The 27778-nt window shown below is 42.1% G+C and overlaps 1 protein-coding gene across 1 annotated transcript in view; it reads left to right on the forward strand.

The window, feature by feature from the left end:
* The first annotated feature begins 6986 nt into the window (after positions 1-6986).
* IGSF5 (immunoglobulin superfamily member 5) overlaps positions 6987-27778 on the forward strand; it is a 49900-nt gene continuing 29108 nt past the window's right edge. The window contains exons 1-5 of the mRNA XM_056858230.1: positions 6987-7027; positions 17671-18032; positions 20943-21248; positions 23700-23831; positions 25875-25899. Of these exons, the coding sequence (XP_056714208.1) occupies positions 6987-7027; positions 17671-18032; positions 20943-21248; positions 23700-23831; positions 25875-25899 (866 nt within the window). The remainder of the gene's footprint in view (positions 7028-17670; positions 18033-20942; positions 21249-23699; positions 23832-25874; positions 25900-27778) is intronic.

A 27778-nucleotide genomic window follows, 5' to 3' on the forward strand; every position in this document is an offset into this window, starting at 1 on the left:
CCTCCCCTCCTCAGGCTTCATCTCCCAAATATCTAGGAATTTCTTCACCAGGAGGTAGCAGCCTTATCTCCTTCCCACCCAGCAGCCTACTCGCTTTATCTGCCCCTCTGTCTTTTCTTCCCCCCAACCCCGGTAGCTCTACCTAAGAAAACTGTGGCCCAGCTGTGTGGGGCTGGCCACTGGGCCAGGCTCACTTGCATGGAAGGAACCCTCAAGGACCTGTGGGGTGGCACTTGGCAACCCCCATATCCTCTCCCTTTTCTTTGCCTCATTGTCTCCTTCCCAGCCATTCACCAAACTACCTTTTTCTGCTTACCATATTCAGCTGTATTTATTATTTATTTACTTCATTTACACCTCACCTGTCTCCACAGTGGAGACCAAAGCAGCTTACATCATTCTCCTCTCTTCCTTTTGTCTCCTCACAACAACCCTGTGAGTAGGGTTGCCAACTTCCAGGTACTGCTGAGATAAAGATGCACTAGTACTACAAAAGTCTGGCTGAGAAAGCAATAGTACAAGGCTCACAAAATCGATTGCAAAAACATGTATTGGACAAGTACAAAAGTGAAAGTGCAAGCGTGTGTTGAAAGGAAACTTATCGAACTATATACACATAAACGTAATGTATGTAGGGTACAAATCAATTAATATGCCTTAGTATGTAGTCAGAATGACTCTATTACAGTTCATAAATAACGCGTCCTTTGGAATTCATAAGGATTGAAGACAGAAGACCATAAGACGGAAAAGATCGGAACACCGTCCGGATGCTTCGCGTTTTCGCCGCCCCTCGAGGGCAGCTTCTTCAGCTCTCCGTTCAAACAGGAGGCAGGACTCCTACAATTACAATAAATATATACAAAAACCTCTCAAGACTAGTTCTCTCATTGTTCTAAACTTACAGTGTGAATTCTAACATTACAAACAGAAAACATGGATACAAAACCATACCTTAACTTGCACAAAAGTTCTTATATACAAAGTTCTCAGAAAGACTCTTCTTGCTCCCAACAGGGTTGCTCAATGGAAATGCATGATGGCTAGAGCACCGGTGTTACTGATTATAAAGCTCAACAGGTAAGGCTTCATTATGGCCACAGCTGGAACTGATTGACCAGGTAGGTTGTCAAAAAATATGTAATCATATAGTCACAGAAAGCAAGAAAAATCTAATTCATTATTCAACCCATAAGGGTGATATGACTTAAACATACTAAGGCATATTAATTGATTTGTACCCTACATACATTACGTTTATGTGTATATAGTTCGATAAGTTTCCTTTCAACACACGCACTTTCACTTTTGTACTTGTCCAATACATGTTTTTGCAATCGATTTTGTGAACTTCCAGGTACTAGCTGGAGATCTCCTGCTATTACAATTGATCGCCAGCTGATAGAGATCAGTTCACCTAGAGCAAATGGCCGCTTTGGCAATTGGACTCTATGGTATTGAAGTCCCTCCCCTCCCCAAACCCTGCCTCCTTAGGCTCCGCCTCCCAAAAAATCTCCTGGTATTTCCCAATCCGGATCTGGCAACTCTACCTGTGAGGTATGTTAGGCTGACTGGTCCAAAATCATCCAGTAAGCTTCCACAGCAAGATGGGAATTTGAACTCTGGTCTCTCAGATCCTACTCTGAACTCTTAACTGCTGAACCACACTGGCTTTCTCAGGGTGGTGATTGTTGAACAATAGCAAGCAGCCAGGCCTATTTGAGTCATGCAAGTCAGGTGACATCAAGTCACCCAGAGGCTGTTTCCTGGCCTAGGATTGCCAACCTCCAGGTGGGACCTGGAGATGTCCCAGAATTACAGCTGAACTTCCGATGACAGAGAAATTATCTCTGAAGTGGTTTCCAAGCCATGCGCCCAGGGTGAAAAATTAAGTGTCGTCCTTATCTACAAATAACAAGCTAGAAAGACAAAACACCTAACTCCTCCTAACACGATGTGCCCTTAACTAACCCCAAACAAGAAACAAAAATTAACTTAAAACACAAATAAAAATATTAGTACGTCAAATTAAAAAAAAATGGATGAGGCGAAACACAGACTACAACTTGACAATCAGAGTGGATCAGGAAATGACAGACGTCTAAGGGCTGAACGGGGGAAATGTGCACTCTGGGGACAGCTGGAAAAGGAAGTAAAGTTCATATGCAAATTCTGAGTTAAGATGCCCTCTGTGCTAAGATGGGAGTGCCACAGTGATTGGTGTCCAATAAGAAGAGGGTTATAGGAAAATCAGCTGTTCATGTAGATAATTTTATAGTCAGCAGAACTTAAAAAAAAACAAAACCCTGATACAGTCTTTAAGCAAAAACATAGATCTGTTAGGGTTAGGGTTGACAGGTCCCTCTTCGCCACCGGCGGGAGATTTTTGGGGTGGAGCCTGAGGAGGGTGGGGTTTGGGGAGGGGAGGGACTTCAATGCCATAGAGTCCAATTGCCAAATCGACCATTTTTCTCCAGGTGATCTGATCTCTATCGGCTGCAGATCAGTTGTAATAGCAGGAGATCTCCAGCTACTACCTGGCAGTTGGCAACCTTAGTTAGGGTCCTACTGCAAAAAAGGACAGAAATGATTTTTTGAAAGCAAGGAGTTGTGGCTGCTAGAATGGAGACTGGTGTAATTAATCAGCCTCTGAATTATAAGTCAGAGGGATAGGGGAAGATCTGGAAAAAATCTGGAAAGCCTGATTTATTGTAATTGGTCATGTAAATTTCCCTTTGAACTATTTATAATAAAACTTACTTATTAATAACATTGAGTTTTTATTGTTATTATGTTCTGGAACTATGTGGTTGGCATATTAAACTTTACAATGCAAAATTAAAGTTTGCTGCCCATTGATGGAAGGCCCAGTGTATGGAATTAAATGTCCAATGGAGACAGACGGGCTGCATCTATTGAGTACTGCGCTGTCATTAGGGTTGCCAGCTCCAGGTTGGGAAATACCTGGAGATTTTTGGGGTGGAGCCTGAGGAGGGCAGGGTTTGGGGAGGGGCTTCAATGCCATAGAGTCCAATTGCCAAAGCAGCCTCCAACCCAAAATAATCAAATCACTCCAACCCCTCCCCAACCAACAGGCCAAGGACTGCTGGCTTCTAGCAAAATTTAGTAAATAAGCCCCAAATACAACAACTTGTTTAAAAGGAAAATGATGATATCTCAGACTAGGTCCCTCATCACCACCGGTGGGAGGTTTTTGGGGTGGAGCCTCAGGAGGGTGGGGTTTGGGGAGGGGAGGGACTTCAATGCCATAGAGTCCAATGGCCAAAGCGGCCATTTTCTCCAGGTGAACTGATCTCTATTGGCTGGAGAACTGTTGTAATAGCAGGAGATCTCCAGACAGTACCTGGTGATTGGCAACCTATCTCAAACACTTCAGTGTCCTCTCCTCCAGGCAGCAGGCTGTAATCCAGCAGGCCAGGATGAGGCACCAGAATTCAGGATCGCAGAGGAAGAATCAGACAGTAGGAACTAAAGCCAAACTATGACACCAACCTCTCTTAAATGGCCTGATCTGCAAACCAGACCTGCTTGTATGGTCTTTGGCCAAGCACAGAATATAATTCCAGCCAAAAAACACCTTCTGGTATTGGCGAAAGGACACTGTTCCTCCTTACCTGTGTTCCTATTGGCCACTGAGAATTCCTGGCCCTCCTCCTCTCTAGGTTGTCCTCTGTTCCAATCCAGGCAGATTGCACGAGCTGGTTTTGCAGCAATGCAAAATGCATTTCTGCCATTGGCCACATTGGGAGGGTCAACTGAGGAAGGGAGGGTCAAAAGCCGCCAACGGACTGAAGTCAAAAGCCAGCAACGGACAGAGTCAGAGACACTGTCCTTCAGTGTCCCTCCTCTGAAGATGCCTGCCACAGCTGCTGGCGAAACGTCAAGAAAGAAAATACCAAGACCACGGTCACACAGCCCGGATAACCCACAAGAACCAATGGACTGAAGCCTCCTTGGCTGAGCTTCTGTTTATATTTTGCATGGACGGACCCCCCAGTCCGTTCTGTTCCCCCCACACACCTTTTTTCAACAGTCATTAACTGCTCTCTATTTTTCACCCCTCCCTTTTGCTCTGGGGGAGAGAGCTGATTGGCCACCAGGCAGCAGCCCCCCGAGCCCCTAGCCCGGCACAAAAATGCCACCCTCTCGCCAATATTAAGATGCCGCTGCAGTTTTGATGCTCCCACGCTCAGGCGAAAGGTTGGTTCAGTTTGCTTCAGCTTTTTCCAAGGTGTGCTGTGCTTCGCGATGGCAATAGGTGTCATCATTTCCTTACCTTCTCAGAATATTCCTTTTGAAATGAGTTTTGTATCTGCTGCCTTTTTTTAATCCATGTTTTGGCAGGACCTGTTAATGATTGAAAACTGGAGCCTGCACATTGGTTGCAGAACTAAGCCTTATCTTAACAGAGACAAAACCTTACTGACAAGAGGGCAGAGAAAACATAGCTGGCATGAAATGTTTTTCCAGTGAATTGTGAAGTGAAACCAAATGGATAATCTGATTGTACATAGGAGGAGTCATTCAGATGCTAAACAGAGCAAAGAAGAAATGATTTTCTTTGAAAGAATCACTGGGACTTCACAAGAGGCTTTCAGGCTATGATCTTCAGATAAAAAGGTAAAGTAACTCTCAATCTGGGGGTGGGGTAGGCTACTGAGTGACAAAAGGTACTGGTCATTGTATCTTTTCTCTCCTGGGGTGGAGAAAAAACAGAGAAAAGGGCGACTTTGAGTAAAGAAGATCGTTTCAGAGGATAGCCATGGTGGTCTGCGGTAGAACTGTTAGATTTGAGTCTTGTAGCACCTTAGAGAAATTAGTGGGAAGGAAGACTTAAACTTGGGTTCCCACCTCCGCGTTGGGAAATACTTGGAGATGTTTGGGCTGGAGCCTGAGGAGAGCAGAGTGTGGGGATGGGAGAAACTTCAATGCCAGAGTCCAATTGCAAAAGCAGCCCTTTTCTCCAGTTGAATTGATCTCTATCAGCTGGAGATCGGTTGTACTAGCAGGAGATCTCCAGCTAGTACCTGGAGGTTGACAACCCTACTTAAACTGCCCCCTTCTTTCTTGTCTTCTGTCCAAGGTGCAACCACCCACAGCTTCTGCACCTGATAAAAGAAAGCCCTTGAGGAAATGGATGTTAACTCTCCAATGTTAAATCCTGAAATGGATACAAGTTAATAAATAACAAAATCCAAATGTGGAAATGAAGCGTGATAGTCTAAATGCCTCTTCTTTTGCATTTCTCCTTTACCTTAGCTTTCTAATATCACAAGTATGGACATAAACCACTTGACAGAAAGTTAAGGGGGGCCCCCAATGCCAGAAAAGTTTGCCTCTCTTCGCTTATGAATGTAACGAATTTTTATCTGAATTGTTCTTACTGAACTTTGCTGCCACCATCCCAAAGAAACTTAGAGTGATTTGTTGTGTTAAGGGCCTTCAAGTCACTTCTGACGCATGGCAACCCTATGAATCAATGTCCTCCAAAATGTCCTATCATTAACATGAATGTAATCAGTTTCTTCTGCAAATAAATAAAATAAAATTTAAAAAAGAATGGTAATTCAGAAACAGAATTTAATAAGCCCATTCCTGTCTGCTACTGCACCTATTGTGGGTCAAGAACTGAGGTCTGCCATAACAACTCTAATGACATCTTGTCCCAGGTAAGCATGGAAGAGCTATCACAAAATAATTTTAGCTTTTCCATATGAAAAAATATTTTACCAGTGCTAAAACTCTGGGACTATTCTGACTGCCTTTAGCATGTTTTACTCCCTGTCCCCCACCCCTGGCTCAGCATCCTTTACACCTGTGCTCACCCAAATGCAATGTTACGTTGCATCAAAGTTAATGTCTTTAGAAATGTGTAACTGTGCTTAGGATTGCACAGCCCTCTGGACAAATTTATCTGCTTTTTACTTTGTGCTTTACACACATATGTATAATATATGCATATGCAATATACACACAAACTCAAAAGAGGAGACCCATGAGGAGAACAATATCATTTTCTCCTTCTCTCAGTTGCATGTTGCCTCTGTTGGCTCTGGATTCTCTGTACTCTTCTAAGGGCTTGTTGTCTCGCCTTCTCCCTCCCTGCACTGGCTCTGGCTCACTTCTTGCTTCCTTCTCACACTGGCCACTGGAAGCTTTGGATTTAGCACCCTGAGAATGATTCAGGTTTGCAGAGCCCTAAACTATATCCACCCTGATCTGGATGGCCTAGGTGAGCCAGATCTCATCAGATCTCAGAAGCTAAGCAGGGTAAACCCTGGTTAGTAATTGGATGGGAGACCACCAAGGAATACCAGGGTAGTTATGCAGACAAAGGCAACGGCAAATCACTTCTGTAAGTCTCTTGCCTTGAAAATCCTACGGGGTTGTCATAAGTCGGTTGTGACTTGATGGCACTTTGCACACACACAAACTATATCCAGCCCTAACCTGGATGGTTCAGGCTAGCGCAATCTTATCAGATCTCAGAAGCTAAGCAAGGCCAGTCCTGATCAGTATTTGGATGGGAGACCACCAAGGAATTCCAGGGTAGCTATTCTCTATGGGGCCACCATAAGTTAAGTGTGTCTTGACAGCACTTTACACACACACGAACTATATCCAAGGCTAGCCTCATTGTGCACAAGCAGGCTTGCCAACCTCCAGTTAGTGGCTGGAGATCTCCTGCTATTACAACTGATCTCCAGGCAACAGAGATAGTTCACCTGAAGAAAATGGTCACTTTGGAAGGTGGACTCTATGGCATTATACCCCACTGAAGTCCCTCCCCTTCTCAAGCCCTGCCCTCCTCAGGCTCCACCCCCAAAATCTCCAGGTATTTCCCAACCCAGAGCTGGAAACCCTAAAGGGAGCCAGCCCTTGACTATTAGGTGTGTGACAACACAGTGAATGCTTCTCTCTTTCAGTTTCAAGGGAGGAGTATGCCAAATGGATAGCCTTCAGAAATGCTTTTGGATGACATTGAGCCTCTTGGGCTTTTTAACAGGTATGTTCCTCTTTGGATAGACAAAAGAAAAGTTGCAGCCTTTAATTTAAGTCACCCGCTTGTCATGTCATTTTTAATCCAATTACTCCATTGAACACTGAATGATCAGAATGAAATTTGGTAAATGTGTTCAGGGCACAATTCTGTGATTCTTCTTTGAAAGGAAGCTCAACCCTCCCTCCAGTTATATTCAAAAGAAGTAGGAAACTGCCAAACAAAACAAAATTGTGTTGCCTCCTTTGAACAATGAGGGCAGAACGATATATTATGAGAGAAATCTGACATTAGATTACTTCTTTTTAAGGCTTCAAAGCAGTTGTGTGGGGAGGGAGGGATTGGAGCAAAACTCCAAGGGAGAGTGTAATGTTTCTGGGTTCCAAAATACAGACTAGACGAACGAGGAGTTGTTCAAACAATTTTAATCTCTGGAGCAACTCCAACACATTTGCACAAGCACTCTCCACTAGCTGAACTGCTTACTTGAACATACGCTCTTAGGGAAGTTCTTCAAATCAACACACTAGACTAATATAAGGGAATATCTTTAAGTTATAAATTCTTACACTGCAGAGGGGTATATCACTTTCCTCCCAGTACCTTTCACTTCCTTAAAATCACCCTCCCTTCAAAGCTGCTACTCACCATAGAGAAGAAAAGAACTATTTGGTTCTCATATGGTATCTACATTACATGGCTAATAGCAACACTGGAATGAAATTTTCAGCAAAGGAAATGCCAGGAGGGAGGGTTAAACCACCATTCCCAGAACTGTGCCCCCCCAAACCCAGTATTCCTAAGGCTATTTGGCCTTTAGAGGAAGCTAGCTGATTCCCCCAGGTCGGATGGCACTCAATCTGCTACTGGTGTAGAGCAGAGGACAAGTACGAGTAGCGCTGTTCTTAATGATGCGATTGGACTAAAGCCGAAAGGACGTTCAGTGGTTGACATGAATAGATGCAAAAGGAAAGCTGTTCGAAGCATATAATAGGAACATGGAATGTGAGGAGCATGAATCAGGGTAAGCTTGAAATTGTTAAACAAGAAATGGAACGTATGGACATTTCAGTCCTGGGAGTAAGTGAATTAAAGTGGACTGGATTAGGACATTTTCAATCAGAAAATTACAAAGTGTTTTATTCAGGGAATGACAAAAAGAGAAGAAAAGGAGTTGCTTTAATAGTGACGCAAGATGTAACAAAGGCAGTCAGGAGCTATAATGCAAAGTCTGACCGAATAATATTAATCAGACTTCAGGGAAAGCCTATCAACATAAGTATCATTCAAGTTTATGCCCCAACTACAGATGCTGATGAGGAAGAAATTGAAAGTTTTTATGCCAGTGTTCAGGAAGAAATTGATCACACACCTAAACAAGATATGCTGATAATCATAGGTGATTGGAATGCAAAAGTAGGAAACAAAGCAGAATCAAATGTTGGCAGATTTGGGCTAGGAGCACGGAATGAAGCATGAGAACGCCTCGTAGAATTCTGTGAAGACAACAATCTGTTCATTGCAAACACATGTTTCAGGTAACCAAATAGATGATTGTATACATGGACATCACCAGACGGCCAGTATAGAAATCAAATAGATTATATAATTGGAAGAAGATGGAGAAGCTCTATTCTCTCATCCAAAACAAGACCAGGAGCCGACTGCGGTACAGATCATGAATTGTTAATATCGAAAATCCAGATAAAGCTTAAGAAAAATACCAAAACATTCATAGCACCGAAATACAATCTAAGCAATATTCCGGAAGAGTTTAAAGACCATGTAAGGAACAGATTTGCGTTACTGAGTTCAAGTGAATGTAAACCTGAAGAACTATGGGTGGTAACTAGAGATATTATCAAGGAAGAACGTGCAAAGTCTATTCCTGTAGCCAAAAGAAAAGAAAAGCCTCGATGGATGTCTGAGGAAACTCTTAAAATTGCCAGAGATAGACGAGAAGCAAAAGTAGAAGGTGACAGAAATAGAATCAAAAGTCTAAGTGCAACGTTCCAGCGACTGGCACGTAGAGACAAAGAGACCTATTATAATAACCAGTTTAAAGAAATAGAAGAGAACAACAAAAAAGGAAGAACACGAGATCTGTTCCACAAGATCCAAGAAATCAAAGGGAAATTTAAAGCAAGGTTAGGCATGCTGAAAGATCAGCATGGAAATACATTAACTGAACAGGACAAAATAAAGAAAAGGTGGGAACAATACACTGAAGAACTATACAAAAGAGATGAAAGGATAAAAGATTCTTTCCAAGAAGAATCTTTTGAAGAAGAACCTACAGTTTTAGAAAGTGAAGTGAAAGCTGCATTGAGAGCAATCGGGAGAAACAAATCACCAGGAGCAGATGGGATATCAATAGAGTTATTCCAAGCCACAGAAACAGAGTCCATCAAAATCTTGACAAGAATATGCCAACAGATATGGAAAACAAAAAAATGGCCCACAGAATGGAAACGATCCATTTACATTCCAATTCCTAAGAAAGGAGACATCAAAGATTGCAGCAACTATCGGACCATCGCATTAATTTCTCATGCAAGTAAAGTGATGCTCAAAATCTTACAGCAAAGGCTGTTACCATATATGGAACGAAAAATGCCTGATGTTCAAGCTGGTTACTGGAGCATACGAGAGAATTTCAGAAGAAAATCAGCTTGTGTTTCATAGATTACAGCAAAGCTTTTGACTGTGTGGATCATGAAAAGCTATGGCTGGTTTTAAAGGAAATGGGTGTGCCACTGCATCTGATAGTTTTGATGCGCAACCTGTACTCTGGACAAGAGGCCACAGTTAAAACAGAATATGGAGAAACGGAAGGGTTTCCAATTGGCAAAGGTGTCAGACAAGGGCCGTGTCCGCACTTACCATTTGCAGCTCTGTTTTCTGAGGGGTTTCCTTGCATGTTCCCACTTCATCTCACCCGAAGGATTCCCAGGACGTCTCCAGAGCGCAGTTTCTCCATGGTAAGAGGACCCGCTGATAAGGCGAGTTAAAAAAATAAAACGTCCTCCACACTCGGTGCCTTAAAGTGGGAACATGCAATGTGTCCTCAATCCTGCTGCCAGCCAACCCCTGCACTCCCCCCGCCTCCCTTACTAAAGCTGAACCAATCGCTGTCCTTGCTTGGAGCGCCGACTGGGCATGGCTGGAAGCTTGCCGGTTTGGGGATTTTCAAGTGCAGCGGGGAAAGGAGGCGCGGTGGGAACAGGAATTTAAAGGCGGTCTGGATTCTTGTGTATTGGATGCGTGTGATTTGCGAGGTAAGTTGCTGGTGCGTCAACGGGCAAGGATGTATTTTATCTCCCTATCTCTTCAATCTATATGCAGAACATATAATTAGGAAAGCAGGATTAGATTTAGATGAAGGTGGGGTGAAAATTGGAGGGAGGAACATTAATAATTTGAGATATGCTGATGACACTACATTATTGGCAGAAAATAGGGAAGATTTGAAACGACTACTGCTAAAAGTTAAAAGAGAAAGTGCCAAAGCAGGACTACAGCTGAACATCAAGAAAACAAAAGTAATGACTACAGGAGAATTACACAACTTTAAGGTTGACAATGAGGAAATTGAAATTGTTCAAGACTTTCTATTCCTTGGCTCCACCATCAACCAAAAGGGAGACTGCAGCCAAGAAATCAGAAGGAGATTGAGACCGGGAAGGGCAGCCATGAAGGAGCTAGAAAAGATTCTAAAGTGTAAGGATGAGTCACTGGCCACCAAGATCAAGTTAATTCATGCAATCGTATTCCCTATTACTATATATGGGTGTGAAAGTTGGACAATGAAAAAAGCTGATAGGAAGAAAGTAGATTCCTTTGAAATGTGGTGTTGGAGAAGAGTGTGACGGATACCCTGGACTGCCAAAAAAACAAAAACAAACCAGAGGGTTCTAGATCAAATCAAGCCTGAACTGACCCTAGAAGCTAAAATTTCTAAACTGAGGCTGTCGTATTTTGGTCACATCATGAGACGACAAGAGTAACTGGAAAAGACCATGCTAGGAAAAGTTGAGGGCAGCAGGAAAAGAGGAAGACCCAACAAGAGATGGATTGATTCAATAAAGGAAGCCACAGCCTTCAATTTGCAAGATCTGAGCAGGGCTGTCAAAGATAGGACATTTTGGAGGACTTTCATTCATAGGGTCGCCATGAGTCGGAAGCGACTTGACGGCGCTTAACACACACACACACAGCTAATTCACAATTAGAGGCACTGCAGAACATGCAGTTTGTCTTTGAGACAGCAAATGACAGTTGGAATGCAGGACAATTTTCTGTATTTCAATGAGAAACCCCAATTCAACCCCACATATATTTTCCAGGAGAGCAGGAAGCTGCAAAACACAACGTAGTACTAGTTCTTCCTTGAAAACTGAGACACTGCAATGAAATTCAGTGTGCAAATTCAGGAAAACTTTCTGAATTTCATAGGAATCACAGCCCAATTCATGCATCTGTTTGCAAGTAGACAAATAAATATACTGTAATATTGTAGGTTAAGTTTTTATGGAAATTGTCGACATGATCTTATAGATAATGAGTTTGATGTCAGAGAGTGTAAAACGTCTCATTGTCAAAATGTAGCACTTATTGTGAAAGAGGGGCCCACACACTTTCAAAGAAGGCACTTATAGATAGCAAAGAACGCTAAATTCCAAACCTTGTCTCAGTTTAAATTTCTAGAGTAAATGTCTTAGAGCTATTTCACACATTGCAAAATACACACCCAGAAGGCACTTCTGTTTAGGGATCAGTATGATACTCACATTCAGATAACAGGGAGTAGCTTTTTTTTCTGTATAAATGGTGGAAGTTCAGATCAGCTGTGGCTGAATCAGGCTTGGAGTAAAGTGGACATGCCCATGTTGTGTTAATTCCACCATAGGGAAACTGCCTCCTGCAGTGGATCTTCACAATGCAGTGCCCTTTATAACGGAGGTTTTACAGTAGACATATATCAGTTTTGCATGGCTGGTTTGTCTCATGATTCTCCTGCGATTGTACCGGTTCTCTGTCGGGGTTATGCAAGATGTTCCCTGTGAACCAGTGGGCTCAGCTGACTTCTGTTCCGTGACTTCCCTGGGTTTCCCAATCCCTGTTTTATCCCAAAATTAAGTTCCAAGCTTATCTCAGATGTGAGTAGGTGCATAGATCATCCAAGGGTCGATCTTCCCACACGGCCCCATTCTCCAACTCCTCCTTCAGCCATCCTCTCCACAATGCCCCAGGAAGCCATATCGGAGATGGAGGCAGCTCGTGGTCGCATTGGTCGGCTCCTTCTCTGGGTTCCCTCGCTGTGTTTAAAATTTTATTTCTGCTGCTCTGATGTAATATCGCTATATCATCAAATCACCCAAAATACTATTCAAAATCACAGAGAAAGGCAGCGGAGGCTAGGATCATATGTTTGCTCCCCCTCCCTGCATTTTGGAGATGATTTAATGCGGAGGGGGAGCAAGTGCAGAATTCTAGGCTCTGCTGGATCTCTCTGCGATTTTGATTAGTATTTTGATGTGCTTTGATGATATATCAATATTACATCAGATCAGCAGGAAATTAAAAAAATAAAAAACCCGGCAAGGGGGCCCAGAGAAGGAGGCTTCTTTCAGCAAGTTCGTGTATGCAACCATGGGGGGCTTTTCTCCGGCCCGCAGAGCTGAGGCAGCCAGCCCCCGCTCCCTCCTCCGCCGTCCCTTCCTGGGATTCCTGGGGTGGCGGCGACCCCGCAAACCCAGCCAGCCACCCTCTGCCGTCCTTCTTTCCCTCTCTCTCCCTTGCTTTCTTTCTGTTTCTTTCTCTCCTTGTTGGATGTAAATACACTTTTTTCTGTGACCAGATTTTATTATCACAAAGCAGAGACGACGCCAGGTTTAAGAAGCAAAGGGAGAAAAAAGCTTTTTTTATTTTGCCAGGCAAAAGAGGAAGACATTTCAGCCCTTTTCGGGTTCAAAAGTGAAAGTTTCCTAACAGACTCCGCCTATTCCTCATATTTATACTTTTCCAGAGTTCTTTGTTTTAAGAGGATTTGAATATCTCCTCCTCTCAAATCCACCCTAACTTTGATTTCATCTTTGTGGTCACATGCATATGATCTCATCTGTTATTTGGTGATATCCTGTACCAGATACGAAAAATCACCTGCTTTGTTCAGTTTAAGTTAGACAGGACTATTTTCTACTGACTTATATAAATAACCACAGCTTACAAATATAATAGAAAAATAACATTTTTCTAATATGCTAGAATAAATTAATTAAAATTTTACACATCCCACATCCTCTCACTTTCTCTTTCTCCCTCTTTCTTTCTCTCTCCCGTCCCCTTTCTCTCTTTCTCCCTCTTTCTCTCTCTCCCTGTCTTTCTGGAGTGGGGGAGGGCAGCGGGCTCACCAGCCATGGCAGCCACCCCTCCCCTAGTCCAGATCGGGGCTGGTGAGTCCGCTGAGGGCTCACCAGCCAAGGCAGCCACCCCCACTCTAGTTTAATTTTTTTTTATTAATGCCAGGGACCAGAGTTACAAATTTTATGGAAGACACAGTCAAAGCCAATTAATGATATTCTTTTTAACTTTATTTTAAATTTAAAATACAAACATGCTTAAAACGATAACACTCTTACGGAATTTTCTTTTCTTTTTCTTTTCTTTAACAGTGTTATTGGTTTGAACCGTCTGTTCTAGCCAGTTGCAGCAGTGTGTGTGTAGCCGAGAATCCCTCCCCACTTTTCTTTTGTGGATCCAAATCTGCACTCCATTTTGTGAGAAGTGTTGTGAAATGGCCACTGCGGGGGGGCGGTTACATTTTTGTCAAAGTAATCACAACTGCTAAAACAGATTAAGGTTTAGTTGGTGGGTGAGTGGGAAGGGGAGAAGAAAGGAGGGGAATCCAGTACTCAATCTGGAGCCAGTGCATCTTGCTGGGCACAGGTGTTATATGTGCCTTCCATGGGGTCCCAGAAAGGACCCGTACCGCTGCATTCTGGACCAGTTGAAATTTCTGGGTCAGGCTCAAAAGCAGCCCTGCGTAGAGTGAGTTACAGTAGTCTAACCTGGAGGTGACTGTTGCATGGATCAAAGTGGCTAGATCGGTGCAGGACAGGTAGGCAGCCAGTTGCCGGGGCTGATGAAGATGGTAGAATGCAGTCCTGGCAGTGTTTATGACCTGGTCCTCCAGGTGATTTGTATTAGAAGCAATCTGTCTAAGAATGTAAGAACATAAAAGTAGCCTTGCTGTATCACACCACTAGTCCATCTAGTCCAGAGTCCCATGGTCATACAGTGGCCAACCAGTTGCCCTGGAGGGCCAAGAAATAGGTCATAGAGGCCAAGGCGTTCCCGGATGCTGTCATAGGCTTGCCAACCTCCAGGTGGTGGCTGGAGATCTCCCATTATTACAACTGAACTCCAGCCAATAGAGATCAGTTCACCTGGATAAAATGGCCACTTTGGCAATTGGACTCTATGGCACTGAAGTCCTATCCCTCTCCAAACCCTGCCCTCCTAAGGCTCCACCCCCCAAATCTCCAGATATTTCCCAACCCAGGGTTGGCAACCCTATGCTGTCATCTAGCACTAGTATTCAGAGGTTTGCTTCCTCTGCATATGGAGGCTTCCTTTAGTCATTGTGGCTAGAAGCTATTGATGGACTTCTCCTCCTTGAATCCCACTAATTTCCTTTTCAAGCCATCTGTGCTCACTGCCATCATTACATCTGCTGGCAATGAATTCCACAGTTTGATTATTAGTTGAGTAAATAAGTGATTCCTTTTGTCTGTCTGAACCTATTGCCCATCAACTTCATTGGGTGCCTCTGAGTTCTAATGTGAGAGAGGGAGAAAAAGTTCTCTCTATCCACCTTCTCCACCCTCTGCATGTTTTTGTAAACCTCTGTCAAGTTTCCCCTCCGTAGACTTTTTCCCCTTCTAACATAAACCCAGTGTAAAGGCAGGAGAGGGGAGAGAAGAAACAGGGCCTCTCCTGAACTCCCAGCTAGAAACTTCGATAGAACAGCAGACTTCTTTCCAGGAGTGGTAAGATAATATGCTGAGATGAAACCCACCTGAAAGCCCCAAGGTGGCTAGGCAACCACAATGTACCCCACACCTGTACCCCAACCCAAATAAAGCATAAAACACACCTATAAGCAAGCCTTTTATGATCCAACTGTTCTTGTGCGACCATGCAAGAGTGGTTCAAACTGCCCCAACTCTCCTAGGGCTGACAGAGGGATAAAAATGTACCTAATTAAAAAACAAATTTTAAGGCCAGATCATTTTTAAAAAAACAACTTCCTTTTGGTTTCCACATTGATGGTTTCTATTTCATCTTTTCCTATTTCCCCAAAATAGCAGAAGTGAAGAATGCTTATGTGGGTCAGCCTGTAATACTAAGAATACTTCTATACTAAGAGTAAGCCTGTGAAATAAATAGGGTTGCCTGCTCCACATTGAGAAATACCTAGAGATTTTGTGGGTGGAGCATGAGGAGGCACGGTTTGGGGAGGAGAACAATATCAATAGGATATAATGCCATAGAGTTGACCTTCCAAAGAAGCCATTTTCTCCAGGTAAACTGATATCTGTCGCCTGGAGATCAGTTGTAATCCCAGGAGATCTCTAGCCATCACCTGGAGGTTGGCAACCGCATGGGAAATAGTTCTCAGTAGACCTGCTTAAAATTGTGCCATCTCTAACACTGGGTAAAAGTGTAATAATTATTTTATTAAAACTAAGGGCCTTTCTGCACACTTGACTTGCTCCTGATTTTCTTGGCAGTCGATCTACAAGCATTGGAATTGCCTTGGGCACATCTGCCCTCCTGCTGCATTTTCAGAGTTGTGGAGTCAGTTTATTTTCTTCCACGCATGCCTTGAATAATCAGGATTTTCAAGGGCAGGTGCTGTTGTCGTCATAGGTGGTGTCACAGTACCCCTTTTAAAAATGGCCCTAAAATATTGTTATATCAATATAGCATTGTGCTGATAGGTTAAACATGTTCTCTGAATTCTCAACTTTCAGTACAACAATATATCAATATTTTAGGGCCGTTTTAAAAAAAATTATATGGAGGGAGTGGGTTGACGATGACAACAGTCCAATAATCAAAAAGTGGGTTTGAGGTGTGTAGGAGCGGGCAGGACAAAGAAAACCGACAGAAACAGTATGCACAAGGAAAAAGGTGACTCAAAATCAGCTACCAGAAAAAGATTGGGGTAAAGGTGATCTCAGAAAAACGGGAAAAACAAACAAACCAAGAAACAAATAAAATCAAAGTGAAAACTAAAGGCACAAAAATACATGCGGAAATCAGGGGATAGACTGAAGCACTATGGGGCCTGAACTGATGGGGGCAGAGGGAAACCCATGCAGAAAAGCCCTAAGTTGTATATCCATCTAAATTTCAAAAATTTCACAAACATGCCATTTTGTGTGCTAAGCTCCCTCTCTCCCTCTTTCTTTTCCTCCCCCCTCTAATTATATTTTTATTCATTGAGCAATAAAATAAATTTGAATCTAAAACAAACTGTGCATATTTCACTTGTCTGATGTAGAAAGATACACCTTTAAAAAATAGCATTTTTTTACATTTAAATGTCGTCCCATTGATTTTAGTAAGAAAAACTGGTGACAGCTAACACATGTAAAATGCCCTGGTGCTTTTTTGTTTTTTGTTTCTAAGTCAAGCCATGGGAATTGTAAGGGAGAGATTACTTACAGCAGGAAAATGGTACACTAAAGGAAAGGTGTCACCAAATCCTTGCCCTGCTCCCTGCTCCTTGTTTTACCTCCTCAAACTGCTCTCCTAGTTGTTTCCTCTCCCTGTTTCAAAGTTCGTTTGAAAAAAAATCATCAGGGCACATCAGTACTTATTAGCATGTACTGTGTACTTTGACCCATATTTGCTGCTCAGCAGGTCACATTGGGCGGAAACGCCCGGTCGCTGGAGCCTCCTTTCTTCCCTGTTCCAGCCAGGATTCAGCCAGGATCGAACGCACGGACGTGCGTTCGATCCTGGCTGCATCCTGGCTGGAACAGGGAAGAAAGGAGGCTCCAGCGACCGGGCGTTTTCGCCCATTGTGTTCAAGCACATCTGCAGGGCATCTGTATAGTACAGAATCACTGCTTGCTTTTTATTACTGACATACACAGGGCTTTTCATCCTTATCTGGTATCCCTTTGTGTTTCCAAAGCGCTAACCAAGTTAAATGGATCACTGACTCTTTTTTTTCTTTCGATTAAAGTTTTAACGCTAGTCAGGTATCAAACACTTTCAAGTACGTTTTATAGCTGTTAGCATAACAAATGTGCAGGATAATCTAGAGCACTGGTTCCCAGCCGGGGGTCCGTGGACCCCCAGGGGTCCGCGAGAACTAAATTAAGGTCCGTGAAACAAAGTTATAAACCCACAATAAATTAATATTTTCAATTAAAAGTTCTCTATTATAAAAATATATATTCAAATATTATTCTAAGTTTAATGTTTAACTAACAGTTATGATTAAAGTTTATTTTCAAATCCTCGGGATTTTTATTTTGAACCTTGGGGTCCCTGCATCGAACAAAAAAGTCCTAGTGGTCCCTGGTCAAAAAAAGGTTGGGAACCACTGATCTAGAGACATCTTTATTTAGGTCTTGGCCTAACGGTGCCTCCTGTTTTTTCTCCTTTTCAGATCCTGGGTTTGGCTCTTCCATCAAAGACGGCCCCAGCAATGTAACAGCACTTGTTGGTACGGAGGCCCGTTTTAACTGTACAGTGTCAGAAGGCTGGCAAATTTTGATATGGCTTTTTGAAGGGCAGCCTGTACTATCTATAATTTATCCTGAAACGGTAATAATAACAGATAAGAGCTACAGTCAACAAGGGTACAACAGAAGTACCGAGTTTACCTCAGAGCTGATAATATACAATGTTCAGCTGAATAATTCTGGAAAAGTCGAATGCAGCATCCAGACGCCGGGTGGCAGTCAGTATGCATTTCTTTCTGTTCAAGGTGTGTATGTTTTCATTGGTGCATTTTATGTACAAAAAACTCTATAGGTAGTAGGATTGCCAACCTCCAAGTACTGGGGAGAAAAACGGCACCTCTGTACTCGTACCAAAAGGTTTAGAAAAACAGTACAGGAAACTGTGTATACACAAAGTGCAAATTTTTATAAGCTACTGAGGTGAAACATAGACCATATACGTGACATATACACAACACAATTATATACAATATGTACAGTTCACACAAAAAATGTGTAATCCTTGTGTACATATAGAGCCACATCGATGATTGTGGCTCTATATGAACTTTACACAAGGATTACAATATTATCATTCATTTGGTACTCAGTTGAGACCTTTGGAACTTCCTCTACATTTTTTGTGTGAACTGTACATATTGTATATAATTGTGTTGTGTATATGTCACGTATATGGTCTATGTTTCACCTCAGTAGCTTATAAAAATTTGCACTTTGTGTATACACAGTTTCCTGTACTGTTTTTCTAAACCTCCAAGTACTAGCTGGAGATCGCCTGCTATTACAACTGATCTCCAGGCGACAGAGATCAGTTCACCTGGAGAAAATGGCCACTTTGGCAATTGGAATCTAGGGCATTGAAGTCCCTCCCCTCACCAAACCCTGCCCTCCTCAGGCTCCGCCCCAAAAACCTCCTGCCGATGGTGAAGAGGGACCTGGCAACCCTAACTATAGGCTTATGGCAAGAATAGTACATGTTCCATGTAGATGTTATTTCCTTTTTCTTCTATATTTTGTTCTCTCAAAATTCTTTTAAAGGCTTGTAGCATTTTTAAGACTAATACATTTATTGTGGCATAAAATTTTGTGCACTGCAGAGTCCACTTCGTCATATGCATAAAGTGAATTCTCAGTTGACAGACATACATTCTCACACATAAGAATGCAGGAAAATAATTAAACCACTGTGCCAAAAGATCATGACCTGGACGTGGCTGCAGTAGGTCTGTGACATTGCTGTGTATCACATGAGAATATAGAGGTAGGAATAATGACCTTTTCACAGCATCAGGAACCTCACTAATTTAGAATGGCTACCCACCAGCAAGAGTGGGCCTCCAAACAGAGGACAAACTCTGGAACAAACCCAAACCATCATTCTGCTCCCATATCTGCTCAAGTATTACCGAAGGACATGGACACACGTTATGACTAGAACTACAGCCATGACCAGTATGGTTGTGGCACTTACATAGCAGATGGATGGGGGCTCCTTGACAAATTCAGGCCTCATATAAAAATGTTCTTTTAGATCCCTCATCATTATAATAATATCAAGTTTTACACACAGCCTGCTCTGACATGAAAAATAACTATATTTATCCTTGTGTGTGTGTGTGTGTTAAGTGCCGTCAAGTCGCTTCCGACTCATGGCGACCTTATGAATGAAAGTCCTCCAAAATGTCCTGTCTTTGACAGCCTTGCTCAGATCTTGCAAATTGAAGGCTGTGGCTTCCTTTATTGAGTCAATCCATCTCTTGTTGGGTCTTCCTCTTTTCCTGCTGCCCTCAACTTTTCCTAGCATGACTGTCTTTTCCAGTGACTCCTGTCGTCTCATGACGTGACCAAAATACAATAGCCTCAGCTTATCCTTGTCTATGTGTATAAAAGAGCCCTGTGGGGCAGAGTAGTAAGCTGCAGTACTGCAGTCCAAGCTCTGCTCACGACCTGACTTCAATCCCAACGGAAGTTGGTTTCAGGTAGCCAGCTCAAGGTTGACTCCATCCTTCTGAGGTCAGTAAAATGAGTACCCAGCTTGCTGGGGGTAAAGGGAAGATGACTGGGGAAGGCACCCCGTAAACAAAGTCTGCCTAGTAAACGTCGGGATGTGACGTCACCCCATGGGTCAGGAATGACCCGGTGCTTCACAGGGGACCTTTACCTATTTTTTACAAGTTTATAAATTTTCTGTGACCACTGAGGAAAGCCTTAAGGCTGAAACACATCTGGTTACAATGATTTATGTGTGCTACCAAACTGTATTTTTTAAATATATGGTGCCTTTTATACCTTGATGAGGCTTTGGTTTTGAATCTTTTTATGAATTTGTGCACACAACAAAGAAAGTACTATTTTGTTGTTTTATGATAGCTCAACCTTTTAGGTTCCTAACCTGGTTTTTGGGTTTGGTTTGGTTCCCTTCTTCGTCGTTTCAGTTGCAAGAAAAACAACAAAACCAAACCTTTTTAGGAGATGAAATTATGCCCTTGGCTGTGTTGCTGACCATGGCCCAAACTGCTAGAATCTTTCACAAGATCCACCATTATCTCCGAGGATCCATCCATTGTTTGCATCTTTTTCTTTCTTTTTTTGTGTGCTTCAGCTAGCAGTCTCCAACCACCCCAGCGATTTGCACCTTGGTAACTCCTCCCCAAAATTTCTGTGATTGGTGGATACTGAAGCAGCAGTTGGGAATCATTGCAAGAAACATTATTTACATATAGCTGATGTACTGCTTGTGTAAACAATGCTGTCAATCACAATTTTAGCTAATGCATTCAGAAAGGTGTCATCTGCTTCCATACATTTGCACCAAAGAGGCAAAATGTTACCTTTCTAAAAATATTGCTCAGTCAAAATAAATGGCATGATTTTAAGGTGGCAATAAAAGAAAAAAAAATAGTATGTGGATCTCTTTTTTGAAAGAGCGATATCAGCATGTCTGCAATGTTATCAGTATTTTTGCTTCTGTATCTGAAGTTACCTTTGGGATGTTACTTGAACAGACAATGAAAAATTATTTAAATTAATCTGTTTTAGAAAAAAAAGTAACAATATTTTTTGTGCAATTTCATAACGGAGTATAATGAAACCAGAACTATGAACACTGTAAAATAAATTATTCTGAAGGAAGAAAACCATCTTTTGTCCAACAGTTAATGGATCTTTGAATATCGAAGATCACAACTTGACAGTAAGAGAGAACCAAACAATTGAAATAGTTTGTGAAGCTGTTGGATGGGATCCTGCTCCACACATTACCTGGATGGTAAATAATGTTTCAGTAGATAATTCAGATTACATTACCAACCAGAGTCAAGGATCTAATGGCTTGTACAATGAAGAGAGCATCTTGACCCTGACTCCAGTGACCAATTCCACTGTGATTTGCTTAGCTGCCATACTTGCGCTCTCTAAACCTCAATCTGCTACTATGACACTTGTTGTGTATCCTCCTCCAAGTAAGTGAATAGTCTCATCTGTGCTTCTTTGGTTACTATTGTGGGATGGAATAACTCAAAACCAAAGAAAACTAGATGTCACAAAATGCAATTGCTATGTACTTACTGAGGTCTCAAGGACCACCCTTTATTGTATTTTCCCCAGAGAAAATGGTTGTGCAGCAGCAAGTTGTCATGGTTGGGGAACCACAACTGTTTTAATTATTGGAATGTTGAAAATAGTCATTTGTTCTCTCATACAGAGTTTCCTGATTGTTTTTTGCTCCCACTTCACATAGCTGTAAGAAGTTTTTTTTTTTTGGGGGGGGGAGTTTTTTACAGGGTCATTTTTTTGTATGGAGTATTAGTTATATTTGTGATTTATAAATGTACCAAAGGATATTCAAGTTATGTTTCTGCATATGTTAACAGCTGCTAGAACAGATTTTGCGAGAAACTGGAAAAGCAATACATTCCCTGATTTAAATAATTGGCTCAACAAGGTTAAAGAAACCTATGCCTTAATTAAGCTGACGTACTATAATAACGATAAAAATACCAAAGAACTTGATGCTCGCTGGAATTCAACAATTTTATGGATGGAGAAAGCATTCTAATATGTAAATTGTAGAGAGGGAGTGATGTAATAATGCTGCGGATTTTAGTTAAATAGACAAATAGAGTATTATTTGATTAAGTGCTATGGGTATTTTAGTTATATTAGCGCTGTTTTAGGTGGGTTTTTTTAAAATAATTTGTACCACCAGTATTTGATTTTTTTAAAGTAATGTTATATCTAGTTTCCCCCCTTTTTCTTTTATTGTAAGATTAAATGTTTCTAATAAATTTGAAAAAAATATGAAAGGCATATTTGTTATGCTTTCATTAATTCATCAATAATCTCCTTTTTTATATACTTGTACATCACTAATTCTCCCTGGAGTTGCTGGCTTTCCTGTACCTGAGAGTAATTTAATTCATTTTGCATTTTGACAATCTGCTCTCAATTTTTGAATTTATGCAGAAATTCCTAAGGAAAAATTATCAGTACGCAGCCACTAGAATGCGAATTAATTTTACTACTCTTGAGGTACTTTCTTACTTATACAAAACAATATGCCAACGTACAAAATAATGATACGGTGAGCTATTTCTCATACAATTACACATTATATAACAAACGGGTATGGATTGTAAACAGTACGCACAGAGTCCCCTGAGATCAAGGAGATCCTATGCCATTGCAGTCCTGTGCCGTTTGAAGATCAAAATCTTAATTATATTGTAATCCACTGTATGGTAGCGTGGTTCGCCAGGGATTTTTTTAAAACATTAAATTCAACGCAGCTGCGTGGATCCTTCGCGCCACGAAAGCCAAAGAGATGCACTTGCTCCTGTAGTCAGCTGATCATTACTTGCCAATCGGGCAAGGTTCCTTAGAGATATCGCTGCTGTGCCTGCCCAGCTGAGTGTTGCTGTCACTGCTGTGCACAGCTTGAGCGTTACCAAATATAATATGACAAGACCCCGGTTTTTATCTTGTTTTGCTGGCTTCTTCAGACTATATGTTTCCTGTTATCCAACCGCAACTTTGCAGTTCATGGAGTATGACTCTTAACGGACTCTTAATGGATTCTAGTGGCTGCATACTGATAATTTTTCCTTAGGGATTTTTGCATAAATTCTACTTCAGTACACTCAATTTTTAAATGGCTTTAAATATTTGAACTGTTTAAGATGTACCGTTTAATATGTAACATTCTAGGCAAATGTGGGCTAACAGGAGAATGTCCGTTTTAATTGTTTTATTTACTTGTTATCACTGCTATTCACAAACCTTATATATAGGCAATATATGCTTTGTATTATTATGCATTGTATTTGGTGTTAAAGCCAGAGAACAATTTTCGGCTTTCTTCCATTCATTTTCATTTTGATTATGCCTCATTTATGGAGGGTTAGGGTTAGGGTTAGGCACTGAGTTCACCCCCTCCAGTTTCTCCATAAATTAGTTCCCAAATGTCTCCATTAATGGGCTTCAAAACATTTTTTTGTTGGTCCTTTGGGGCAACTGGTTGACCAGTGTGTGAAAAAGGATGTTGGCCAGATGGCCTACTGATTTGATCCAGCAGGGCTCTTCTTATGATTTTACTTTCTTAAAGACAGACCTGCTTATAATAGTTTCAAAATAAGTTTAATAAAACTGAATGGAAATCATTGGCATGGCTGGTGCCTCCTAAGACAAATAACTTGGATTTGACTGTGATAAAATAACATAGAAAGGATGGAACATAAAAGAAAAATGAATCTGATAAAAAAGATCATAGAAGCCATCTTTAAGGAATGTGATCCACCACTGTTGAAAATGAGTAATCGACTAAGGGTAATTGGCTAAAATTAATAAAGCAATACATATAGTGCTCATAAAATGTTCATTTACTGCACTGTTTAATAATTATTAATTTTATCTAGTAGAATCTGACACAAATGAAGATGATGGACGCATCCAGGTTATAATATTAGCAGTTGTATTGTCTGTTGTTGGTTTTCTTCTTCTGATCCTTATTATTCTACTTATTGTGTACTGCTGCAGAAGAAGGAAAGGTGAGTGGGCTGTTTGTAAACTGGCTATACATCTTTAATCCTAAACATTACATAATAGAAAGGATGGCAGAAGACTAGGAATGCATAAAAAATAACTGGCTTTTAAGAGAAAAAATTGCTAGCAGTAGTTGCCATATATTTGGTATAACATTTCAGAAATGGATTTACCATTAATTTATTCAATAGTAATAATGTGTATAAGAACTGAGTTATGAATCACAATACAAGGTACAGTGCTTAGCACACAGAGGGGCTCTTCTGGCATAGAAGTTAAGAGCAGAGTAGTACTCTAATCTGGAGAACCGAGTTTAATTCCCCACTCCTCTACATGAGTGGTGGACTCTAATCTGGTGAACCAGGTTTGTTTCCCCACTCTTACACATGAAGCCTGCTGGGAGACCTTGGTCTAATCACAGTTCTCTCAGAACTCTCTGAGCCCCACCTACCTCACAATGGGGGGGGGCTGTTGTGGGGAGGGGAAGGGAAGGCGATTGTAAGCCACTTTGAGACTCCTTAAAGTTAGAGAAAAGCAGAGTATAAAAACCAACGGTGATGGTTATTGTTGTTGTTCCCTCTTGTGGCTTGCAGTATGTATTAAAAATTAGCCCGTTAAACCTTACTTTTTAACACCTGCAATTGGTAGGGTTGCCAGGTCTCTTCTGCCACTGGCGGGGTGAGGGGTAAGATTGTCATTTCCAGGGATGGGCCCTGGGGAGGACAGGGACCTCAGTGGGTTACAATGCCATAGAGTCCACCCTCCAAAGCATCCATTTTCTCCAGGGGAACTGATCTCTGTAGTCTGGAGATGACTTGTAATTCTGGGGTGTCCCCAGGTCCCACCTGGAGTTTGGCATCCCTAACAATTGATGATGTGGTAGATAAAAGCAATGAGGTTTAAAGGCAAACTGCTTAAGCTTCCTTCAAACTGCTTAAGCTTCCACCCCATCACACGGAGTAGTCCAAGCACTTGCAGCTCTAAATTATGTGAATAACTTCCCACTGAGTTTCTTCAGGCTCGGGAAAAATGCTGGGGAGGGGAGCAGGAACTCCGAGATGCCAGTACTCATTATCAGGAGTGTGTGTGTAAAATGCCATCAAGTTGCAGCTGACTTATGACAACCCAGTAGGGTTTTCAAGGCAAGACACTAACAGAGGTGGTTTGCCATTGCCTTCCTCTGCACAGTGATCCTGGCATCCCCGGGTGATCTCCCATCCAAGTACTAGCCAGGACTGACCCTTCTTAGCTTCTGAGATCTGACGAGATCAGGCTAGCCTGGGCCATCAAGGTCAGGACCACTACCCAGAGTACCACCACAAAAAAAGCCCTTCTGCCTGTCGTTAGCAAAATCAGCTTCTGAAGCTTTTAAGGGCATGTTGGCCTTTTATTCATGGCTGTTTTACCTCGTGGTCAACCCCCCCCCCACTACTTCAGGGCTTTGTTTGATTATGCATGCATTTTCTGACCTTCAGAGGTCACTTCACTCTCTCCACCTGTTGTCCCTGCGTTTTCCGGATGCTGTTTAGCCAGGCAACCAGAGAATGTGGGGAGAGCAAGGCGGTCTCTGAAGGTCGGGAGATGTATGCATAATCAAAACAAAGCCCCAAAGTAGTCAAGAGGGGAGTGATCACGAGGGAACCAGCCATGTATAAAAGTCCATCGTTTGAGCTGATGTGTGACTGATCAAAACAGTGTACACAGAGACAACTTGCAAACAAACATATCTTGCATTTTAGCCCTAAGAGTAAATGATTTTCCAGTTGCATGCAAAAAGGCAAAGAGGAGTACTTTAAGAGCATGAACTGGAAGCCTCTCATGCCTAGGAAAGGTTTCTTGTCCATTTCACTGGAGGAGCAAGGCTAAGCAGTCTTCTCTGCCTATTGAAATGACTGATAATTTCTGTGGATGCAGAATCTCCCTCTGTGTACTAAAGCAACTTTCCATATTTAAAAGAGATCAGCATTAGGAAAGTCTGAATATAATTTTCCAGTAAGTTGTTATGCTACTTTTCCACAATAAAAGGCCTGTGCTTTTTCTTTTCACAGAGTCCAACTATCAGAAGGAGATGCGGTAAGCTAATTCTCACTTTTGTTCCACTTATTGGTAATTGCTACATAGATGACAAAATTTGCACTGCATTTCCCTTACAGTATGTTGGTATTCTTTCAAAATGTTCAATGAGTTTAAAAGTAGATATGTATGTAACTGTGCTGGGGTTAATAACTTAAATGGATCTAAGTTGCTGAGTTCAATGCCATCCTGTAACATTTATATGATTTCAGAAGCTTTCATATTTGAAGCTTTAATTGCTGTCGAGCCTTTGGTGTATTATTTATATAAATGTCTGATCTTGCTCATGAAAATGTGAACATGGATTTCGACAAATGCAACTCGTCCACTTGTAGTACAAAGTTCATTGCAATAAGAACTGCTTTAAGCCTTGTGAAAAATGCTCTCACAGTCTAATCCTGTGCTATGTAGTATTTGACAAAGGGTGCTTTGAATCTCAAAAGCTTATGCCCTGAAAATTTTGTTGGTCTTCGAGTTGCTACTGAACTAGGGTTGCCAACCTCCAGGTTCTAGCTGGAGATCCTGCTATTACAACTGATCTCCAGCTGATAGAAATCAGTTCACCTGGAGAGAATGGCCACTTTGGCAATTGGACTCTATGGCATTGAAGTCCCTCCCCTCCTCAAACCCTGCCCCCCTCAGGTTCTGCCCCCAAAACCTCCTGCCAGTGGCAAAGAGGGACCTGGCAACCCTATAGTGAACTCAAATCTAGCTGTGCTTACGTAGTGTATTATACAGTAGAAGGGTGATCACCAGCTGCCAATGCAAACCAACCCATTGTCCCTCTTGCCCCAGGTAGTGGCAGCTGGCATGGCTGTCAATGTGGCAGCATCTGCACTGCAACTCTGGCACTTGCAAGCAGGGTAAAAGTAACTTAAATTGCTTTTCCTCAAAGCAGAAAATGGAAGGCACCACTTTAGTCCCTTTTCTAGTGATACTCCATATCAGCTTACTTTAACCCCTCTCTGCAAGACCACTGTCTCTTTTTTGGGTCATGGAGGAGAATGGAGAGGGGTTAGAGTTGTTCCCAGAATAATGTAATATGAACCCCAGGCTTATAGAAAGAGTACATTTGAAGAAGCAAAAAAGTGAGAGGGGAGTTGAATAAGAGGGGGCAAAACTGGTTAGCAATGCTTAGGGTTGCCAGCTCCGGGTTGGGAAATACCTGGAGATTTTTGGGGCGGAGCCTGAGGAGGTCGGGGTTTGGGGAGGGGAGAGACTTCAATGTCATAGAATCCAATTGCCAAAGCGGCCATTTTCTCCAGGTGCACTGATCTCTATTGGCTGGGGATCAGTTGTAATAGCAGGAGACCTCCAGCTAGCACCTGGAGGTTGGCAACCTTATCTATGTTCCACCTCTCGCTCACTAAGGATGCTATTGTAGCTACAGCAGCACAAGCAGAGCTTTTGCCAGACCTGTTACAACCAGGTGTAGGCCTGAACTGCATATTAGAAATGTTGGAGTAAGGCGACTCAGCATGCCTGGACATTAGGGTTGGCAGGTCCCTCTTCACCACCAGCAGGAGGCTTTGGTGTGGAGCCTGAAGAGGGCGGGGTTTGAGGAGGGGAGGGATTGTAATGCCATAGGTTCCAATGGCCAAAGAAGCCATTTTCTCCAGGTGAACTGATCTCTATCAGCTGGAGATCAGTTGTAATAGCAGGAGACCTCCAGCTAGTACCTGGAGGTTGGCGACCCTTCCGGACATTAGGGAGTGCTACTAGATGGGTATGTGTGTCACTTTCTTAATGAATGAGATGCCTCTTTTTCTAACCTGAGAGCTTCTCTCTGACTCCTCCTTCTCTTCCTTTGGCTTTGTATTCTCTCTCCTTATGGTCCTGCACAGAACAGGATACGTCTACAGGTCTCTCCTGTAGAATC

The sequence above is a fragment of the Euleptes europaea genome, chromosome 12 (genome assembly GCF_029931775.1).
Source record: "Euleptes europaea isolate rEulEur1 chromosome 12, rEulEur1.hap1, whole genome shotgun sequence".
Lineage (NCBI taxonomy): Eukaryota > Metazoa > Chordata > Lepidosauria > Squamata > Sphaerodactylidae > Euleptes > Euleptes europaea.